At 40.9% G+C, this 22,662-nt stretch overlaps 1 protein-coding gene across 31 annotated transcripts in view; it reads right to left on the bottom strand.

The window, feature by feature from the left end:
• The window catches only part of LOC136426633 (microtubule-actin cross-linking factor 1-like), a 172,450-nt gene that overhangs the window by 12,771 nt on the left and 137,017 nt on the right, over positions 1-22,662 (bottom strand). For 29 of the 31 annotated variants that reach the window (XM_066415311.1, XM_066415328.1, XM_066415316.1 and 26 more), the window contains 26 exons: positions 22,396-22,507; positions 21,990-22,095; positions 21,608-21,728; positions 18,492-18,716; positions 18,082-18,183; positions 17,445-17,618; positions 16,560-16,715; positions 16,077-16,274; positions 15,584-15,712; positions 14,899-15,069; positions 14,226-14,381; positions 13,714-13,920; positions 13,198-13,317; positions 12,614-12,780; positions 12,094-12,253; positions 10,273-10,467; positions 9,497-9,628; positions 8,954-9,097; positions 8,223-8,411; positions 7,708-7,846; positions 7,244-7,395; positions 6,494-6,505; positions 5,422-5,466; positions 3,958-4,075; positions 3,432-3,586; positions 1,819-1,893 (listed from right to left, as the gene is read on the bottom strand). In XM_066415311.1, the coding sequence (XP_066271408.1) occupies positions 1,819-1,893; positions 3,432-3,586; positions 3,958-4,075; positions 5,422-5,466; positions 6,494-6,505; positions 7,244-7,395; positions 7,708-7,846; positions 8,223-8,411; positions 8,954-9,097; positions 9,497-9,628; positions 10,273-10,467; positions 12,094-12,253; positions 12,614-12,780; positions 13,198-13,317; positions 13,714-13,920; positions 14,226-14,381; positions 14,899-15,069; positions 15,584-15,712; positions 16,077-16,274; positions 16,560-16,715; positions 17,445-17,618; positions 18,082-18,183; positions 18,492-18,716; positions 21,608-21,728; positions 21,990-22,095; positions 22,396-22,507 (3,660 nt within the window). The remainder of the gene's footprint in view (positions 1-1,818; positions 1,894-3,431; positions 3,587-3,957; positions 4,076-5,421; positions 5,467-6,493; positions 6,506-7,243; positions 7,396-7,707; positions 7,847-8,222; positions 8,412-8,953; positions 9,098-9,496; positions 9,629-10,272; positions 10,468-12,093; positions 12,254-12,613; positions 12,781-13,197; positions 13,318-13,713; positions 13,921-14,225; positions 14,382-14,898; positions 15,070-15,583; positions 15,713-16,076; positions 16,275-16,559; positions 16,716-17,444; positions 17,619-18,081; positions 18,184-18,491; positions 18,717-21,607; positions 21,729-21,989; positions 22,096-22,395; positions 22,508-22,662) is intronic. The other 2 variants (XM_066415313.1, XM_066415323.1) reach the window with 1 other exon arrangement.

Raw genomic sequence — 22,662 nt, 5'->3', positions numbered from 1 at the left:
ACGAACAGCAAAACAAATAGTAAAAGAAAACACCAAAGAGAAGTAAGTGAGGACAATCTTTAAAAAAACGGATAGAAAAACTAAACAGGAGTTCCATGAAAATAAATCTTTCATGAAAAAGAATGGACAGAAACTTGATAAAGACTGTCATCATGACAGTAGCAAACAAGTCTTTACAACTACTGTATTATGTACAAACATACAATGTTTAGACTTTCAGTTAGCAGTCTGCCAAGAGAAAATAAAACAAAGGGTTCCTATCAAATTTAAAAAAACAAGCTTGACATATTGAATAACATTACACTGTTGGGTAAGGAGACTTTGACTCTTGACTAAGACCACATTGCTACATTGTAGTACAGGACACAGTAATCAGATAACATAGCTCGCATTGCTACATTGTACATCAATATGGTCCATGTTTCAGTCTTGGTACTAAGTATTGGAAAGGGATAATTTAGTCACAATTCATACTAGACCACCACACAACTACATGATACAGATACTTGTTAGCACTAGTCTAGCGTTTATGTTCCTCAAACAAGCATATAATTGTATATATAACGTTGGGTAACATAAATTCGCGGGGTACTTAAATTCGGGATTTTTCGAAAACGGGGTATTTAGGGATATGTGCTAGATGCAACATCAGTAATACCGCTAGAAATGCAAACTTGACAGACTAACGTATTCAGAACACTGTCTGAAAAGCTTCGATAAGCATGCATTAGAAGTTGGCTACGTCAAAAACTCTCCGTCCCTTATTGTCACAGTCTGAGGGCTTCGTGGGAGAATTATATTACATAGTTGTTCGATGGTTTATAAGACAAATGTCACATCCGCTTCCTGCTCAACACAATTATTTACAACTTGAATACAACTTATTAGAATCACTTTTGCTAACCTACAACTGGACTCTAAGTGTGATTAATCATCAAAACGCCTCTTTGTTGCTACAACCAATGGCTACGGCACTACGGTGAATTTTCCCGCCGCCATATTCGTTACCCAGAATCCTGCTATTCGGCAGACGACAAACGTTTGCGAGGAACACTTTTTTGTCCAAATGTTGTGTGTGATAGTGGACTGACGGCGATATTTTCCTCAAAGTTTGCTCTTAGCACAAGCAGAAACACATGGACATAGTAATATTACCATTTCTATGGCATCCAGCCAATGCCCCGATGAATAATGTACAAATTTCCATGACGGTGGGGGTGAACTTTGAGTGACGTTCTACCGACTCAACACACGGGTTGTTCCCGGAGGCCCGATGTGTGCGGTACGGCCGTTTTTTCGTGTATTTTTTTTACTTGGACACGTCTATATCCATAGCACTCTCCTCAAGCCAAGGATGGAACGAACAGCTGCTGTATAAAATGTAATTAGCGGTAAGATATTCAAGACGAATCTTCTCTCCCGAATTAATGTTCACCCCTGTCCGACAGCACCGTCATTGTGCGTGCGGCGGACGGTAGTTTCAAATTGAAATATTATGGTGTCAGCACGACTAGAGACAAAATCTACCATATATATGATTAGTGCAAAGATAGTACATGATACTGACAGAATAATAGAAAAAAAGGATGGTTTATTGTTCTGCTAGATTGATTTCAGTCAACCATTATCGGAAAAATCCCGAATTTATGTTACCCAACGTTACATGTCAGACTATATCCTGCAAAATTTGACCTGAATGGTACCATAGTTTTCAGAATCACTGAAAATAAAGTATAATCTATAATAATTCCAAAATCAGCACTATCAAGGAATGTTAAATAGATTCAATGAATGCATAAAACAATCATGTATCCTTACCCTGTACTTGCCCTCTCCTATCTGCTGCACCTGGTACCTCTTGGGACAGGTGCATTGGGACACCTGCCGCTTCACCTGTAACATCAAACACCACAGGTAAGACTAAGTCAAAACACCTGAAAACTATCTGGTGTCATTAACAAATACGTACAGCTTGGCAAAGCCTTTAAAATTGTACCATTCAATACAAAAACTGAACGGATGTCTGACATTAGCCTGAAGAAAAATTCAGCAGTTTCTCACTCAGGCTTTGAAGTAAAAATGTTGAAAAAAGTAACCAAAAAAAAAAAAAGAACTGTATTATATATATGAGTGAAAAAGTAGTAGAAGGTGAGAAACAGCTAAGTGTTTCTTTTGGCCCACAGTATAATTTTCCATACATACTTACAAGTATGACACATATATAAAAAATCAGTTAGATTTTCTGTGTGCACTACAAAGACATTTTGGGAAGTCGGGAGCAATACAGAGTAGTGCAAAGTTCAGCGGTCAAAAGTTCAAAGTTCAAAGGTAGAGTGTGGGTGCTCTCTGACCTTCGCTTCTCTTCCATGCTTTAGGGAAGCATGAAACAGAAGGAGGTGGCATTCAAGCCTGAACTGAAAATGACATGGTTATGACAAATCATGCTTATTGAGTGTTTTACTTTGCATGAAATGTTTATCCTTGGACATAGCCTTTCATCACTTGTGCACAGCAAATAAAGTTTGATTGCACATTTAGAAAAATCAACTGCCAAAAAATACTAAAGTATTGCAATGCCATGTTTAATCAGATGCCTCTCTTCTTTTCTTGATGGTGTTAGCTTAACAAATTAAGGAAATTTAAAAGAAATACAGCGTATTTGTAAAAAAAACAAAGAATGACACTGAATGATGTATTGAATTAGATCTACCAAAAAATGTAAGACAAGATAAAATAAGAGGTGGTTGGCATGCGAGTAGCCATGACAAAGCATCTACTAAGTAATAGAATATAACAACTCAAGATTCCATCAAAAGTATGACCAAGTTTTTCTCTTCACAGAAAACAAATACATTAAGTTATTTTCTTGTGGTATCTAAGCAGTCCAGACCAAGCAGACCCAGTACATAATATCTTTGCCATCGTACCTTGCCAAATGTATTTTGTCCATGAATATATGATTCCAAGGAAACTCTTGGCATGTAGAAAGCTTGGCTCTAACAGACCTGATCATGTGCATAATGCATGCAGGAAGCACTGAAAGTATCTACGCGTAGTAATCAGTTCCTAACCTCTGCACAACATAGACAGACCTGATGTATAATGCACACTCTATAGTCTTAGTACTACTTAATATATTCCCTATGCATGTGTACCTTTAACCAACCAAAATGTCACTGTTCAATGCATCTAATGTTTGGTATTGCTTTTCTAGCTAAAATTTAGGACTATTACTGTCCTTCGAATTCCTGGTCCCCTTTGCTGTTTCAACTACAGGTGTATGAATGTAGGGGGTTGAAAGGAGCCCTAATTGGCTTCAAGAACCTAATCTTATTTTTCAGTGCTGTTGCAGAATCCATCATGATTGTAAGGACAGAGTCTTCTGCTGGAGCCAACCTTCCCACACACGCACACACTGAAGCGCCACAAACCTCGTCCTGGATCTTCTCATGGTCAGTTACGGGTTTGGACGACTCTCGTTCTGGTCGGAGTGCTGCGATGAACTCTCGGTAGTCAATGAAGCCGTCCTTGTTCCGATCGAAAATGTCCGCAACGGCGTTCATCTCAAGTTTGTTGGTGGGGAATTCTACGAAAAATTTAAGGTGAAGAAAAACATGAATTTTGCATTATCTAACAGTACTGTAACAATGTTTGCCAGGTGTAGTGTTACTTTGGTACTAATACATTGGGAACATTCACCTTAATCCTTCTTTCAACTGTCAGCAGTGGCACGGTGTTGGAGATAAACATATGGTACTTGACTTTCTTGTGTGTGCTATGACTACATGTATGTCTCAACATTGTATTTGAGTTGTTAATCATAGGTGGATCAGGACAAGATATGCCAGCTTTTGTGTGGAGACTTCAATTCTTAGTAATACACGTGAAAGACATGACAATCCAATGTAAATAGAACATATGGTTTAACGTTGTGTCAGGTATACATCTGCTACTCACTGGACTTGAGGATGCCTTCGATGAACTCCTGTCTACTCAGTTTGCCATCGTGGTCCTTGTCCAGTCGGCGGAACATGTCCATCACACGCGACTTCTTGTTGTTCATCCACCGCATGTACTGCAAGCAGATACAAAGATTAAACCGATAAGCATCTCTTGGTCTAAGTACATGTAAAATGTCTGTCTTTCATTACGAGTAGGCTTGCTTGTGGATTTTTGATGTCTTTGCAAATTCACATTATACTCGCAATAACTGCATTTCCATGTTTTGTTCTGGTTGTGTTGCTACATGTAACGTTGGGTAACATAAATTCGGGATTTTTCCGATAATGGTTGACTGAAATCAATCTAGCAGAACAGTAAACCATCCTTTTTTTCTATTATTCTGTCAGTATCATGTACTATCTTTGCACTAATCATATATATGGTAGATTTTGTCTCTAGTCGTGCTAACACCATAATATTTCAACTTGAAACTACCGTCCGCCGCACGCACAATGACGGTGCTGTCGGACAGGGGGCACATTAATTCGGGAGAGAAGATTCGTCTTGAATATCTTACCACTAATCACATTTTATACAGCAGCTATTCGTTCCATCCTTGGCTTGAGGAGAGTGCTATGGATATAGACGTGTCCAAGTAAAAAAAATACACGAAAAAACGGCCGTACCGCACGCATCAGGCCTTCGGGAACAACCCGTGTGTTGAGTCGGTAGAACGTCACTCAAAGTTCACCCCCACCGTCATGGAAATTTGTACATTATTCATCGGGGCGTTAGCTGGATGCCGTAGAAATGGTAATACTACTATGTCCATGTGTTTCTGCTTGTGCTAAGAGCAAACTTTGAGGAAAATATCGCCATCAGTCCACTATCACACACAACATTTAGACAAAAAAGTGTTCCTCGCAACGTTTGTCGTCTGCCGAATAGCAGGATTCTGGGTAACGAATATGGCGGCGGGAAAATTCACTGAAGTGCCGTAGCCATTGGTTGTAGCAACAAAGAGGCGTTTTGATAATTAATCACACTTAGAGTCCAGTTGTAGGTTAGCAAAAGAGATTCTACTAAGTTGTATTGTAAATAATTGTGTTTAGCAGGAAGCGGATGTGACATTTGTCTTATAAACCAGCGAACAACTATGTACATATAATTCTCCCACGAAGCCCTCAGACTGTGACAATAAGGGACGGAGAGTTTTTGACGTAGCCAACTTCTAATGCATGGTTATCGAAGCTTTTCAGACAGTGTTCTGAATGCGTTAGTCTGTCAAGTTTGCATTTCTAGCGGTACTACTGATGTTGCATCTAGCACATATCCCTAAACACCCCGTTTTCGAAAAATCCCGAATTTAAGTACCCCGCGAATTTATGTTACCCAACGTTATATGCTATCACTCTAATAGGATGTCAATCTGCCCAATTCAACATTTTTGGTAGCAAAAATCCACCACAATGATCTTACCCTTCTTCTCCAATCGTCAAAGCTGAAGTTCTTGAAGGCCTGAAGCTGAGAAGAGAAAAGAAAAAAAGTAATTAGCTGGGGTGCTACACACACACAAGGACTTTACATGACTTGTTTGCACAGTGGCAGTGAAGAAAGCCTCCTTTTGGTTCTGTATTTTTTTCACCTTTCATTACACCTTATATTAAGAGATTGTTGAAAACCATAAGAAGGCTTACTGCAGGAATGTATTCCCCTTGCATGCCAACATTATACTTTATAGCAGCACAATGGCAACACAGACCACCACCTGATAGACAAGATGCCACAAGTTGTGATAAGACCATGGGGAACATCTCAAAGGTACAACACACTCTCAAATCAAACAGTTGAAAAAGGCTTTAAAAACTTTCAAATTCTCTGATACTGTCATGCTTGAATTACAAAATGTTTACAGTTAAAATTGACATCTTAGCAAACTTTGTTTTGAGAGCATCGGCAACTTTTGAGACCATTCCACCACCTTACAGAAGACAAATGTAAGGTGACAATGAATGAGCAAGACCACAACCACCCTTAGATGAAAGGTTAGAGGTCATGCATTATGAACAACATGATGTAATGGGATTACAGCATGCAGCACAGTACACACTGAGCAACATTGTGACATCCCTGACACTTTGCGAACTTTAGGTCCTTCATCCCTGATCAAACTGGGCTTTCACTGACAACCACAAGATGTCCAAAATGAGCAATACAACTGCTCAAGTTGCCACACGAAATAATCTCTTATTCAATGACAAAATTTATTTCCTTTAAGTTACAAAATCAGCTCAATGAAACAGTCTGCCAAGATGTTGGTTTTTCAAGATTTTAAGTACTACTTTGTGGATCACTTTTTGGCAAGAACATTTTGTTAACTACATATCAGGACCTCATTTGCATTTTTAATGAGAAAATATTGTAAATGTGATTGCAGTCAGGTGTTAAGTCCAGTTTGATCTTAGGACAGACAAGTCCACATCCATGGCACATCACATGCTCATGCAGAAGCGTTAGGAGACACCGGTACAGCAGCTAGCTTTATAGTTACCGCTAGATGCTCCTACATGTGGCCAGCACATCGTGGTGAACAAAGTGAAACAAAAACAAGTCAGGTGCAATCCACAGCAGTATGCTACGTCCTGTGCTATAATACCAACACCTTACAGACAAAGCTGCTATAAGCTACTGCAAAGTTTAATTTTTTTTTGGTATAAAATCTTGTCATTATCAGAACAGCCATACACAAAGAAAGCCAAGACACAATTTTGCATTGCTACAATTAAAATAAAGGCTGCAGAAAGATACAGAAACCACAGCAGCCAATACCATCTAAGATTAACAATTGTACAAACCTAGAAGTCTTACATTCACCTGGTTTTACAATCCTTGAATTTCCTGATCTGCAGACCTTATACTTTGTGCATTATATGATCCATTTGTTGAATGGATTAAATCTCAGTGACCACACATCTCAGAAAGTGAAAGCTTTAAATATCAGCCGTTCCTTGTATTATAGACTATGCTATATTTTGCTACAAAAACCTACAAAATTTGTGGCTTCAAATTCACTTATCGTGATTACAATCCACAGATTTTCTACAAAAATCACAGTTATCATCAATGATCATTACAGGACAACAGATGGAGTCTGTTTTAGTGCATTACTACCTTCCTAAAATTATTTTCACTATGAATACAGGCTCTACCCTCACAAATGCAATATGAGCTACACATTAGAAAGACTAAGGCAACGAAATAGAAAGAGACAACATGGTCACATGACAGAAGTTCTGCGTACCTCTGCAAGTCTGTCGTAGGCGTCCTGCAGTTTGCGCTGTCTGTCCAGCGCCATCAGCCACACCTGCTGCCACTTGCTCTGCAGGTGGGCGATCCTCGGGTTGCGGTTAGGTTCCGGCGCAGGACTGGTAGTCTTACTACCCCGGCCTCTTCCTGCAAAAATGACAAACGAATAACATTCATGACATTGCTGTAACTACCAGTTTGTGCTGCTACCCCCAGTAGCTCTCTGCATTTCTATGTTTCAGGAGCAAGCATTAGATTTCTTAAATCATGCTTATCCACACAGTTCTAATTAATTCCTAAGTATTTGATCTTTTTGATCTGCATGTTAATTGAAAGCTTATATACAATATTCTTATGGAACTGAACAACCCTGTTAACAGGGTGGACTGGCCAACTATTGGACACTGCAACGAAACATGTGGTTGATGCCATTCTATCATAGGGGTGTTTGATACTCACCTCCCCTCCTGGAGGGAGGCCTGCCGTCCCTGTCCAGGAACCCGCCAGGAGAGTGGTCCACGGTGGAGATCCGCCGCTTGTGGCCCTTGGTGATCCGGTCGTACTCCGGCTGCTTGGTGGACATCTCGTTTTGGAACATCTGCGGAATGAAGCAGCGAGGTAGTTCAGAATTTGTTGATTAATGCTAAGGAACATGCATGGCTAACAGATAAGGTAAAATGAACAGTAAATCCATTCAATATTGCTGTGACCAGTTCACAGCATTTAATCTTAATGGTGGGAAGAAACATCCCTGTCCCAAATGTTAGTGATTAAATATTTGTGATGATGAAATTTTCGCAGTTGACAAGTGACCTTTAAGTAGCTAGAATTAAGTTACCGTTAACAAACCAAGAATCACAGTACATCTCAGTGAAAATTAGTTAAATGTGCAATAAGAGCTTGAGGAAATCCTCCGTGGAGGCCCCCATGTGTAGAGGAACTCCGTGGAGGTGACGCGTACAGCCCCTTCTCACCTGATGTTCCTCCATGAGTTTCTGTACATCCTCCATGTTGTCGGGGAGAGGCTCCTCGTCCAGCGTCTGCAGAGCGTGTTCCGCCCCCTCCACCCAGGCCGTGAGACGGTCCAGAAGCTCCTCGTTGGCCTTCAGGACCTTGAGGGCGTCCTCCAGTCGAGCACGGTGCTGAGATGCCCAGGAGGTCACCTGGTGGGTGCGGAAACAGCAATGATGACACGTAGTTCCAACAGTTTCCAATATCTTTTTTTTTTTAAATTTTGTTTCCCACTAAACAGCACACATCCAGCTCACACATCACTACCAGCAGACTAGCCCCCTGCTGTGTTGTGTGGCCCAAGGTCCACGAATCGGAGATAGGCACCCCATATGCTCCACCAAGCGGCGTGGGAGGAGTGTATATATCTTTACAATGACAATAGATGGTGCAAGTGGAGAGAAAATATATATTGCCCATAAGCCTACTGTACCATTTGTTTATCTGAACTAACGAAATCATAAATATGATGATTGTAAGCCATTGGTAAATAGCAACGGCCATGACCTTATCTCAAAATGTTTATCATGTTTGTAGTGAGTGAGTAGACACTATCTAATACTACGTACACCGACCTCCTCCCATCTGGCCATGATGATAGTGAACCAGTGTTAGATGGCAATAACTATAACCTTATCTCAAAATGTTTATCGTGTCTGTAGCGGGTGAGTAGACACTGTCTAATACTACATACCTCCTCCCATCTGGCCATGATGATGGTGAGCCAGTGCTTGACGGTGGTGATGGCGTCGGGGTGGCAGATCTTCAGGATGGCCTCTCCCATGTCCATGGCCTCCTGCAGCTTCCTCTGCTGGTCTGCCATCTCCTTCTCAAACTTCTGCAGGGGCAGAAATAAAACAGTTATTTTCTTTTAAAAAATTCCTAAGATATGTATATAATTGTATTGTATTGTATGTATTAATTAAAGACCTCTGAAATAATAGCTTGCAAAGGTCTAGGTGAAAGCAAACCCAAAAACCAGAAATCAAACAGTTCGGTCATTTTGACAACACCACAGGGGCGGAGCCGTTACAGTACAGTTCAAAATATTCTGAAAAGGCCTTTCTACTGTTACAGTATCAGTACAGTTGGCAATATTCTGAAAAGGCCTCCAATGCATTTCATTGGTGTAAATTTAAGATATATTAACAGTCTGCTACAGTGTTGTGCATGCAACATTTGTCTACACATGCTCAGACCTGTGCATATGATACCATATTTCAAACTAAACGCTAACCTCCTGTTGGGAGAGACTTTCCATGAGCATGTCTTCATCGTCCACGGGAATCTGTGACTGGAAGCGGAGCACGTGTTCAGCCTCCGCCAGCCACTCCAGCAGACAGTGGACCGACGTGTGGAACTCTTCAGCCTGGAAAACAGATCCATGCAATGATTGTTCTTATTTGTTTACACTACTTATGAGTGTTTGTGTTTTCGAGTATTTCAATCTGCAAAAACCTAGGAAATACCATAATTTCCATGCATTGTTATTGTACTCATGATTAGCTGCAAATAGATTATAGAATCAGGGAGACAACCTGTAGAAGACACTATGGCACCCGTGTACATAAAATGCCACAAAGGGGACATACAAGCCAAGAGAACAAAACATTGTTCTTAAGTCATGAACCTTAAGGCTTGTAATCAAGGAACCCCACAGCATAAATCAACACATACATGTGATGTACATGCACTAAGGGTTGACTCCTCCTTCCTATCTGTGAGTAATATCAGTTCTACCTGATTTGTTTTATGTAACTGTATAGATTATACCACATAGGTTCTACCTTGTCTAAGGTCAAAGTACCTTGTGCAGTAGTCCTGTGAATCGCTAGAAGGAGCACGCATCCAAAGCAAAGCATGATGGGACCTCACGTGATGACGCCCCTATCAAACCATCATTTTCCTTCGTGCTTCGTACGACCTGATTTGTTTTATGTAACTGTATAGATTTTACAGGCATTACCTTAAACATACTGGTACAAAGAGACAAAGACAGCCAACAGTACAAACCTGTTTCATAGCCTGGTCTAGCCTTTGTTGTTTGACCACGCTGAGACGGGAGGCGTTCTCCCATTTTGTGTTCAGGTCCTCCAGTTGTCTTTTCAGCTCACTGGTGTCCTCTGTCGAGCTGTTCAGGATCTCTCGTGCCTGTTTCCGCACCGTCTGAACACTGCTGGTCCGGCTGGCTAGCTCACGTTGGAACACCTGAAGGAAACATACAAAAATTGTTTATACACACCGTGACTTTTGGGAGGATCTTCACATATCAAGCCCCACCTACACACATATCAAAAAGAGAATTTTGAAATGTAATGATTATTATGTCTAGTATGATGCTTCTTTTTTCTTCTTCAATTTTTGTAGCATGTCAAAATCCTAACCTTCCCCCACCCAACTCTTAAGTGTAGTTCTGAAAGGTATGAAGAAATCACCATTTTCCGTAACATTAATCTCTAGCTAGTATATATATATACAGTCTCAAGATCGCTTGGGCAGATGCCACAAAAAACACTGTGCAAAAGGGGCGATTAGTAGTCGTAGGTACATTCAGTGTTCTCGCCAGCCTGAAATTTTTACCCGTCATTTCAATTTTCCTGTCGGGAAGAACATATCGAGCGCCGAAGGCGCGAGGCGTCGCGCCGGAGGCGTGACCATCTTAGGGGGGTCCGGGGGTATTCTCCCCCGGAAAATTTTGGAATCTAGACCCTCTGAAACGCTATTTCCTGCATTTTGAGGGGCAAATTTCTTGGTAGAATAAGCTTAGTTTAATGACATCTCTTTCGGTGAAAAATTACACAAGGGTTTCAGGCTTAATTTTGGGGGGAGGCGTGCCGTCGATCATCGCGGTAAGATCGAATGTTCACACACAAGCTACATTTCTGTGTTGTATACAATCGGCAAAGAAAAAAAAATCAAGCACAACAAAACTTTATCTACGTCCTACAAAAAGTACAGAATAAGTCGGCAAAATTAAAAATTTTCAACACTTGTCCCGTATGCTCCCTGTATTTATTGAACATAATGAAAAATTTGACACCCTACTTTAAGAAAGAACGCCATAAAGACGTCCATTTTTTTCTCCCATGTTTTCCACGGTTAATTTCTCCGGTAACTGCACTGAATGTCTTCAAAAGTTGTCGATTCAAGCCTTCAAACAGCCGCTTCGTCGTGCCATCCTTGCGATCCCCGCCATTCCTCTAACATCTCGCAAATTCACGCTTAGCTGAAATCACGCGAGTAGCGAGACTCGCATGTCATTGGTCGGTATTTCTTGACGCGACGGAGACGACGCACTGTGATTGGTGGAATAGAATATCGACGCCTGTTTACCATTTCTTACGGGAAGAAAGCGCACTCAACTCAGCCGCCGCGGCTTGAAACTTTAATGATGTTTTACAGATTACAGAAAGCCTGATAGCTATAGGAATATTTCTGAATTTTTAGGCTTCTTTGATAACAATAGCTGACGGTGAACCGAGAGGGACAAAACAGAAATAAACGTCAGCCCGATGCGACCAGCCAAAACTGTGGGGAGGGCGGCCACCAAATACTAGTATCCACCACGGCGCTCTTTGTGTGGCTGGGGTTGTCGCCGGCTGGCATTAGAAATGCTCTAGATCGCCCTCGTCGCGATTTTCCGGTGATCCTCTGGAGTTTTTGCAAAATTCTAAACTCTGTCTAAATATCTTTACACACCTATTTTTGTCCATTAAAAATGACGGGTTGGGCAAAAATTTTGTCCGTCATGAGCGACAAAAACCTGTCAAATGACGGGAGGACGGGCGCTGGCGAGAACACTGGGTACATTTATACACTGGTTATTGTATTGACCTTGTGGTTTCCGATGAGCGTAAGCACTGTGTCGATATCACCATGGACAGGCAGGTCCTCTGCCAGGTTGGGTTCTGTCTTATACAGCCAGTCCAGAAGGGCCTGTAGGGCATCAGCAAACTGTCCCGAGAACAGCAGGGCCTCTTCAAGGGTGTGTTGTCTGGGGAAAACAGATTCAGTCAAAAGACAGTCATTATTCAAGATAACATTATCTCCCTCCATATAGGAAAAAAAAAGCAAATAATTATGCTGTAATTGTTCTTCTGATTCTATCATTCTGCTGTTTGCTTTTTAAATTTAGTTACTGTTTATCAGTGATTAAATGGCTAATTCTATGCATATGTACAATGTACATCACATTGTAATCACCATATCAATCTATTGGCACTACTGACTGGTTTGGGGTTAAACAGACATTTGGGAAGCCATTAAAAAGCCATTAAAAGGAGTGAATAATGGGTTGGCATTGTTTCTACGTAGACATAGATGGGGCAACGTCTCTTTCTCATTATCTTCTCACCTGTCGACAGACTTTGCACAGATGAGGTCCCACTTGTCTCGGAGCTCTGTCAGCTTCTCGTCCAGCTTGTGCCCGTCCTGCGGCGTGCCCTTGTCCTTCAGGGAGCGGCCCGTCTTCATGGTCGAGTCATACAGCGGCTGTTTCGCAGCGAGGGCGCGCTGGAACTCCTGCAAGTCAGGGTGTGAAATACAATTAATATGCAACTCCCATTTTGCAAGTTGAAAATACTGGTGGACTGCGTGAGCACGGCGATCGTGCTTGCAAGTAGAAGTTGTCACATTTGGCTTCTTATAGGAAACATCACCTTTTTTCCCACCTTCATTTGTGTTTAGTATCAGGTTGTTGATATCAATATTTTCATGTACATGTAAGGGGAATGTAAAGTCAAACCAAATCTTTGCTTTCCAATTTGCCTTGGTACTATAGGGATACTAAATCTGGAATGTAAGCAAAATTCCATCTTTCTACTCCAAGTTCAACATTTCTGTTCTTGTTTCTTTTTTTTAATGTTTGTCTACAATATTCTCACTCTTCAAAAGTTGTGTCTTTTAAATAGATAAAGGACAAAATACAAAAAAACATACCTTGAACTTAAGCAGCTGTGCCTTGATTTTGTCAGGGTCGTTACCGATGGGTGCCTCAGAATCCAGGTGGTTCTCCGCCTCATCCAGCCAATCCATGAGCTTCTTCCACGAGTCATTGAACTGTGGGGAGGGGGGCAGGTGTTGTAGATATTACTGTAACAGTGTGCTTGATGATGCCAAGAAAAACTGTGCTGTCATTTGTTTTGATTTGTTGCACATTCCGTCAAGGATATTCTTCATTTTCCTCCAGTTTCAAGGATTTCTACTGTTAGCTTTTTTGTGACATCAATTTTCTTTAAAAACCAGTGGGATGTCAATATACATGTACATGTGTTAAATACAGAAAAAAGCAAAAGCAAAAAATTCTGGTTGGACATCACATGCAAGCCTTAGCAATAAAGAAAACAACACATACATTTTTATTATACACAAACAGGCTTTTACATTATTCTGGTGTTTTACATATAATATTTCCTGCTGAGAGAAGCCGGGTAGACCTCAGAGAATGCTCCATACCTGTCTGGCCCTCTTGAGTGCGTCCTCCAGATGCCTGCTCCTCTCTCCGTAGCGGGACAGGATGCGCTCCCAGCGCCCCTGGACGCTGATCAGCAGGTTCTTGATCAGGATCACGTCCTGTTTCTGGCTGAAGTACTTCAGGTGCGTGCCCATCTTGTCCAGCTGGAGCATGGTCTCACGATGGTCTGCGATGTTCTTCTCAAATGCCTGGAGGGATATGTGAAAATTATCAGCAAATAGACAGGTATCTTAAATGTTCCAGGTGCATGCTCCCTATCTAACTACTGTGAAATGTGATCATGTTTAAGTTAAGCAAAGGAGTTCAGATAAAAACCTATCTTTTCTAGTTGGAAGGTGTATAGTACATCTTCTTATAAATGCACTACATGTACCTAATATATGTTACTCAGCAGAATATACATGTTTGTATCAACTTAACCAAGCTGTTATCATTAAGCAGTGGTTCTAAAAACGAAAACAGATGTCTTCAAGCACAATAGTTTCCATCCCACCTTATGGTCTTCGATTTGTTCTGACAGTGTTTCCATCACCATGCTGGCAGGCTTCAGGTTGTTCAGGGTCTTCTCGGCGTTGGTCAGCCAAGAGATGAAGCTCTGGAGGGAGTCGTGGAAGTCCTGTGCTTGTTTCAGGGCATCTTCAAGTTTGGACTGTGATGGACAGGATGGCATGGTCAATAATAATGTACAATGAAGAAAGATGATTTTTAAATTCTGGCTTTATAAATGTTTGTGCACTGCAAATTCAATTATATTCGCTGTAGGAGGAAAAAGAAAGTTTTCACAGCATTTTAAATTTGCGGTTGAAACAATTCTGTGGTAATAATATGAAGGAGACATATCTGCAGTGTCATGAATCTGCGTTGGACAGATCACTGTGAAAAAATTCCATATAGAGCCACAGCGAAAGTTTTAAGAATTACAGGAATGCCCCCAACACAAAAAGAAAAAAATTCAATCATATTTGCTATAGGAGGAAAAATTGTCTCAACAGCGTTTCAAATTTGTAGTTGAAACAATTTTGCAGTAATCATACAAAGGAGACACATCTGCAGTGTCATGAATCTGTGCTGGACAGAAAACATCAACTGTAAACCACAGGGAAAGTTTGGAGAATTACAGGAATGCCCCCAACACAAAAAGAAAACTGTACAGTAGTTCTTCTGACCTTCCTCTCCGCAGCGTGGGCCAGGAGCCCCTCCCACTGTGTGGAGAGCTTGTTCAAGCCGTGCTCCACGTTACTGGCCGTGGTTTTGTCGCATTTAGCGATGAGCTCCTGGCCCTCAAACAGCGTTGCGTCGATCTCCTCGCTCTTGTCATCGATCTGCTGCTGGAGCTCCTGTGGACAAAATGGTGGACTGGTGAGGTTCAAGTTCTTTATATGAATCACAATATAATATAGCTGACAACCTGCCTCAAAGAAAAGACATCTTTTCCTCCTTCCTTTTAGGTAAACAGGTATTGCGGAACGCCAGAATGCCTTAAGTACGTAATTTAGGAGTTACAAACAATATCAGCTGAGTTAATTTACTGAAGCATAATTTCCCACCACACCAACCTACATGTATATTTACAGATGTGTATCTATATAATACACTGATCATACTGAACTTCAAAGCTTTGGAATCCCCACTTAAGAATTACAGCATACTTTGCCAAATATAAACGTTAAAACTTTAAGAGTAAAATTTTAAATCGGTAAGCGCAATTCTGCAGGAGTCAATCATAGATAGTCTGTTCAAACCAAATGCTAACTCATTAAAACTTCACATTTCTGCTATTTTGAAAGAATAAGATCATTAACCACACAGTATGCCCTATATCCCGCATTATATGAGTAGACTCTTTCTTACCATGTGCCTGTCCACTTGTTCCTTTGCCGTCTCAGGCAGACCACCCGTGGGTTTGGTGGTGCTGAGCTTGGTCTCTGTTTCTCCCACCCAGTTCAGCAGTTCTTCCAGAACAACATGGAAACCTTGGGACTGTGGAATAGATATAACAAACATTAACAGCTTTTCATGCCTCAAAAATGTCATCACAAACTTTTCAACACATCATTTAACCTCCTGCCTGTTGCCTAACCCTGTAACCAATAGGGAAGAGTGCCAAACAACTACTTCAGTGTGATAAAGCTTATGCAAATACAGAAAATCTCCTCTTTTTATTCTTAAAAACCATTATCCTGAAAACATATGTTACGTACATCAAGGGAGAACATAGCAGCCATACATAGTGGTTTAGCTGTATAACCCCCCCCCCATCGAGATACCACCTATCTAAACCAAAAAAATTGTCAGAAAGTCTGAGCATAAAAGTGTGCAAATAATTTCATTTTAAGGTACCCACCTCATTCAGGAGGGCCTCCAGGTTAGTCTGTTTGTCAGCAGCCTTCTGTAAGACGTCGCTCCATCTTTTGTCGAGGGCTGCCAGTTTGTCTTGGATGGCCTTGGCCTCTGCCTTGTTCTCTGCCTGGATGATCCGTTTCCCAGCCTGGTCAACAGAGTCCACGCTCGACTGGTGGGCCAGGATATCATTCTGCAGGACCTGTTAAAACACATAACATTTGTTTATTGATTGATGGTACATGGCAGTGCTAAAGTGTGCTAAAGTGCATACTTAGGTTAAAAAATTCACATAGTTAACAATGAAATAACAAGCCTTAGGCATAAATCATGATTTTTTTCCCGGTTGAGCATATTTTCTAAAAATCTGAATTTAAATTGCTGTGGTCTTATTTGGAAAAAAACCCTGATGCTTAGTACACAATGTCATGTTGTCAAGAATAAGACTTCAAAGACCAAGATTTAAAAAAAAACATATTAATCTTACCTTATGTTTCGCAAGTTCAATTTCGATAAGTTTGGTGTCCCCTGCCACAGGTTTCTCCTCGTCCAGTGATGCTTCTGTGTGCTTCAGCCACGTGAGCAGCTCGTCTATCGCAGCCGTGAACTGTCCCATCTTCAGCAGTGCAGCCTCCAGCTTGTGCTGTGGACCACAATAGATCATAAGCATACATTTCAACCTAAACCTACATCTTCACTATCCTTGTCTACAAAGATTCACCGTAACGAGTAGTTGTAACAAGGTGAGCAAACTAGGATTTGGGCAGCCTACATGTAACTTTGTACTGGGTAGAAATCGGTTTGCTAATCTCAGAGGTAACGTAGAAGAAGCCACTTTCAATTTCAAATGGAGGCAGTTTGGCATACATGTACTAGACAAGTGTTGGCAAAGCTGTACATGCATTTAACTTTTGTTCACAATGGTTTTATTTGTGTGGTTTTTGCAGTGACCATGAAATCATTCCAAAAATGCTCATTTTGTCTTCTGCTTGCCTACCCCATTGTTTCAACCACAAACTTAAAACCACTGGGAACAATCTATGTTCTCCCTATATATATACCACAACATCAAAACACCACAAACTTAAATCCATTTACACTATGATTCACACTCATCACAGTGGAGAAGCGACAACCCTGACAATAAGGTACGATACGGTAGTTTGGAATGTTGATGAAGGACTGTGATATTGGACAAAGGTATTTGTTTAATATATTATTGTAATAATTCATTTTTGTTATAATATATTTATCATATATCTGTGTTCCCTTTCCCTCAAACTGGACCTCTGGGAAGAGCGGCCAAGGCCTACAGGGCATTTCCAGTTAAAATAAAGGTTATTGATTGATTGATTGATTGACAGCTGCTCACCTGTCTGTCCACGATGCTCCTCTGCAGGCCCTCCCAGCGCTTGTTCATGTCGTGGAGCGGCTCCTGGATGCTGAGTCGCGCCTCGTCGGACGAGACTTTCTTCATCAGCTGGTCGCCCTGGTTGTTCATGGACTCCACGGCCACCTGGCGTGGGTCAACCTCCGTCTTGAACTCCTGCAGAAGCAACAGTTGGTGAATTTTTTAAACTCTGATCCCTCCTGCTCACTTTTAAGTTCATTGCAATTGCTTTTGTGAAATTTTCTGTCCACCAATTGCATGAGTTTTTGTCCTTTACATTTCATTTAACTGCATCAAATACCATAAAATTGTAATGATTGTATTTAATGTGTAAGCGGAATCCAGGCAGAATAGTGTGAAATTTGTTAAAATTGTACACTATTGGAGATCTAATGAAACAAACAAATTAAAGTCTTTGTACGGTTCAGTCCCAGGACTTTTCAGAACCTCACAAAGAGTTGATTCTTCTTCATCCAGCCAATAAAACCAGTATTGTGAAAAATTATGTCAGCTCTTCAACATCACTTCATGAGTTTACATATATTTTCATATCATTCACCAAAATATATTGAATCAACGTGATTTTTTTAAAGGAAAAATTGTTCCAGAGTGCTCCTACCTTGAGGTTGTCGATCTGCTTCTTGATGGTGGATGGGTCGGCACCGATGGGAGGGAACGTGGCCAGCCTGGCCTCTGCCGTCCCCAGCCACACAAGCAGTGCCTGTCAGAAAATAATAACAGCCATTGAAATAAAAATCTAAGCCAGCCCCCAAACAATAGCATAAAACACTTACTAGTAGTCATGTATTATCATAGTCTTAGTACATTGTGAATATTAGTCATCCAGGAAATCATTTAAGACTAAAATTTCAATTCAATCCATACCACTGGATTACAATATGAGACGCTTCAGATGGAAATCTGAAGCGTTTGACATCTTAATCTTGTAATGCAGTGGTAACGATTGAGTCAAAATTTTATTGATAATAGTCTTAGTCTTAGATGCTAAGAATGTTGACAAGTACACACCTGCAATGCATCCTGGTACTGTAGGGCGACCCGCATGGCCTCCTCCAGTACCTCTTCCCTCTCTTCCCATGATGCATTGAGGGTATCCCAGGTGGCGTTGAGGTCCTCCACGTTCTTGGAGACGACGGGCTTGTCAGGCACGCCGCACAGGGAGGTGAGGTCCTCGCCGAGCTGGCGCACAGTCTCGATATCGTCCTGGGTGCTCTCCATCTCCTCTTTGATAGCCTACAGAAAGGAAAGAGAAACAAGAGCTTTTAAAAAAAGCTGGCGTTTCGGCTACGTTTATGAGTGTGAATTGTCTTTTCCCTTTACTTGAAGTAAAATCTGCCAGAGGAAGTCACTCAAGGGCTGTTCAGTCTATAAGAAAAATTGTCATTTTGGGAAATGAGTACTGTTTTAATATAGAAAGGCAGATTGGGGAAAGCAATTTTGAAGTTACGTCACTTAACTTAAGTGCTTTTGAAAAAGCTGGTCTTGGCCTACAACTTGTACTTATTTGTAAAATGTACAATAGGCTCATTATAAAAGCTATCAATGTAATTATGTACATGGCACGCAATAAAACATAAAATTTGAAGAAGCACCATTGAATCATCAGCACTATGGTAATTAAGTGAAATAGAAGTTCATAACAGCTAAGGTTCTATCTAAAATGACTACCAAATGTCAAACAAATCAACAGCTACCTCATCCGTATTATTCTGGTTTCCGCATTTACAACATTTCTTCCTTATTTTCCTGGGTAATTGTGCTAAAATTCATGAAAATTCCCATAGTTTTGTGCCAAGCGGCGCCACTTTCCACGTCCGTGTTGTCTGAATGAAGTCGATACTGAACAATGGAGCATTTGCTACTGTAACAAAGGATCGCTGTTTTGCAAACAACATCAAGAGCCTCTGTTTACATCGGGGATAGAAGTTTAGTGGCGAGTGTTTTGCAAGAATCATCTTACCGCGCATAGGAGCCGCTGCACGGTATTTTCCATTACAATGAACAGAAAAATTCGAATGCCGGGTTTGGAATCTATGAAGTCCTGTTCATAAGACAAAGGCCTTGTATATATTAAATGAATATTTAAAAATAACAAATATAAAATATTTCTTTATTTATTAATGAAAAAATGATATTCATAAATATGATATTGATTGATTAATATAATATCAATATATATTTTTGATATTCAATATCTAAAAAGAAAAAAAAATCCATGAACGGACACGAACCCGGATCTTCTGGGTCCGAAGTGCTTCGCGTAGCCAGATAGGCCAAGCTGCGGTACGTATTCGTTACTCTGTACGTTATGCTATAACCTCACTATGTGGTATTACTTATGCCGATTTTTGGTCGTTTTCTTGACGAAATCATTTTTTTTCTTCTGCAATCTTGTGGAATAGATGTAATATGGTCATTTTTCAGGATATCAAAGTCCGAAACCACAATGCAATGATATTTCTGAACAGTTGTAGCAGTTACATGCGGTCGCCCTCCTGTGTGTCATGCAAATGTAGCCTGCCTGCCTTTTCGTGGTCCCTTGCCATATAAGGCAACGGCTATACAAGGATTTGAGAACGTATTGCCATATAAGGTCTTATTCTGTATCTGTATCTGTATCTATATAGCCGGTATAACCGCCATCAGGCGTAACACACCAGCTTCGCAGGCACGCGGCGCGGCAGCAGCTGGTCATATTACACCGAACGGTCTGTTACACCTAGTCTTTGCATATCTGACTGCAACCGTTCTTTAAAGCTACTTAGTGATGAAGCTCCTACAGTACTTGATGACAACGAGTTCCATTCTACTATGGTTCTCGGGAAATACGAATTTTTGAACACGTCAATCCTTGGCTGATAACTCTGGTACTTAAAAGCATGACTATTTCTGGTCCTCTTCTGAGCTGGCATTAGATACTTATCAGTCGGTACGTCCACAAGTTTATTAGTCATCTTGTACATCATGCAAAGTCTGGACATTGTTCTCCTGTCCTCAAGTGACATCCATTGCAGGTCTGCTTTCATTTTTGTTACACTGGCGCCCCTTTCATAGTTGTTCGTGCAGAATCTGGCAGCTTGGTTCTGCACCCTCTCCAGTTTATCTATATCCTTCTTTGTGTATGGATCCCAAACTGTTGCAGCATATTCAAGGTTTGGTCTTACTAGAGACGTGTATGCAAGTGATTTTACCTTTGCTGGGCATGCCCACAAATTACGCTTGATCACTCCCAATGTCTGTTTAGCCTTAGTTGTTACTTTGTTGATATGGGTGTTCCACTTTAGCCCCGTTGTTAATGTAACGCCTAGGTACGGGTGGCTCTTTGCTGTTGCTAGAGCCTGTCCACAGAACTGGTAGGTGGTTACAATTGGGTTTCGTTTGTTTGTTATATGCATGATGTAACATTTTTCCGGATTAAACTGCATTAGCCATCTGCTTTGTGTGCGACACAGTGTTGAACCAAGCTTCCTTCCTTCCCTGCTTCCTGCCTGCCTGCAAGGTAAAAGCCAGGACATTGCGTTTCGGCGCGCATGCGCCGAAACGCAAAAAAGATGCCTTGACTGACAACAAGGGGCTGACACATTCTATACCACAGAAAATTAATATGCTATTCCTTCATCAGCAGACTATACAACATCAATAAAATTATAATAAAAGGTCTTCTGAGGTCAGATTGTCAGTATAGAAATTCTTTTTTTTTCTAAATGTGTATAGAATAATAAATTGTTTTATGACTGTAAAGTTGTGTTTTTTATGTTTGTACGGCTGTTTTCTATGGGTGACACACCCGAAATAAAGAAATTCAATTCAATCTAATATGGACTTTCTTCAATTTTCTGCGACCTTTCATATAAAACCTTGACTTCTGTATCTATACAGCCTGGACATGTCCTGAATTATGCATGGAGAAGCTACAAACTACCTTTGCATTGAAACAAAATGAACAGGACAAATTTGGTGCCAAGTCATCAACATGACATTTCTTTTGGAGGATCATTGCAGCAGACCAATTTTTTTGCAACAGAACGATTCAATTTTCCTATTGCATTCGATTAAGTGAACAATTACATTTTGTACAGTTAACTTTGCATGGTACATGTACAAAGTCATGTATGTATACACACCTGTAGGACTTCTTGTTGCTCCCTGACAATGTCTGGCTGTATGGCAGGTTCTTCCAACTCCTTGATGGCGTCTTGAGTCTCCTTTAAGACATTTAGCACATTTCCTAGCTCCTCCCAGAACCTACGAACAAGAAGTTACATTATAGATTCATCATGTAATTTGATATTTGTATGGGGATTTAAGACATTTTTCTTCAAGACGTTCAGCACATTTCCTAGCTCCTCCCAATGTAACTTAAAATAACGATGTAGCGATCAAACCCGACTTCCTAAATAGATGGGTACTACATGTATCACTGGTCTTAACAACTTTAGCAGTTAATCAAGAGGCCTATGACACCTGTATTGATAGGCATTGTGATCAGACTATGGTAGCTCATACCTTTCGGCAGTGTCATGCGTCTCCAACATGGACTGATCCCGTTCCTCAGAACGTGACACGATGTCTTCCCACAGGAAGTTCATCTGGTCTAGTTTGTCCTGGATGGCTGTGAGCAAAAACAAGGAAAACTCATTAGAAATGTCTGACTCAGAGTTCAATACAACTAAAAAATGGGGCTATTTTCACATCAATTGTTTTTCATCTGAGTCATTGACTGCAAGGAAAGTTTCCATTTATGCAAATTTCAGGGAATGCTATTCATGCTACAACAATGTCAGCATAGCCTCGTATCCAAACAAAAAGGTGACTCAGGACTCTGTCGGAAGCTATAATACATGTAGGTTTGGATACCAGGCCAGTGTCAGCATACATTGCCTTGTCTTGACCGGTAGGAATAAGTTTGTACCTTTGGCAGACGGATCTTTCTCCACCCCAGCTGACTTGCTGATGAGATCATCACCCTTGCCCCGCAGGGTCTCGATCGCTGGCAGGTGCTTCTCCAGCTCACTGCGTAGGGCCTGGGTGGGTGACACAAACATGCTATTTACTAAGGGCAGTCAGCACAACACATTGTATCACCTTCAATTGCTTCTTTATGCTCCAGCTTTTAATCTTTAATTTCTTTAGTAATTGACTTTGGTCAAAGGCATTTTGCTTTGGCACTAACTGTACA

Source organism: Branchiostoma lanceolatum, chromosome 2 (genome assembly GCF_035083965.1).
Source record: "Branchiostoma lanceolatum isolate klBraLanc5 chromosome 2, klBraLanc5.hap2, whole genome shotgun sequence".
NCBI lineage: Eukaryota > Metazoa > Chordata > Leptocardii > Amphioxiformes > Branchiostomatidae > Branchiostoma > Branchiostoma lanceolatum.
Note: the sequence above shows the minus strand (reverse complement) of the source record. Positions and strands in the feature narration are given on the sequence as shown.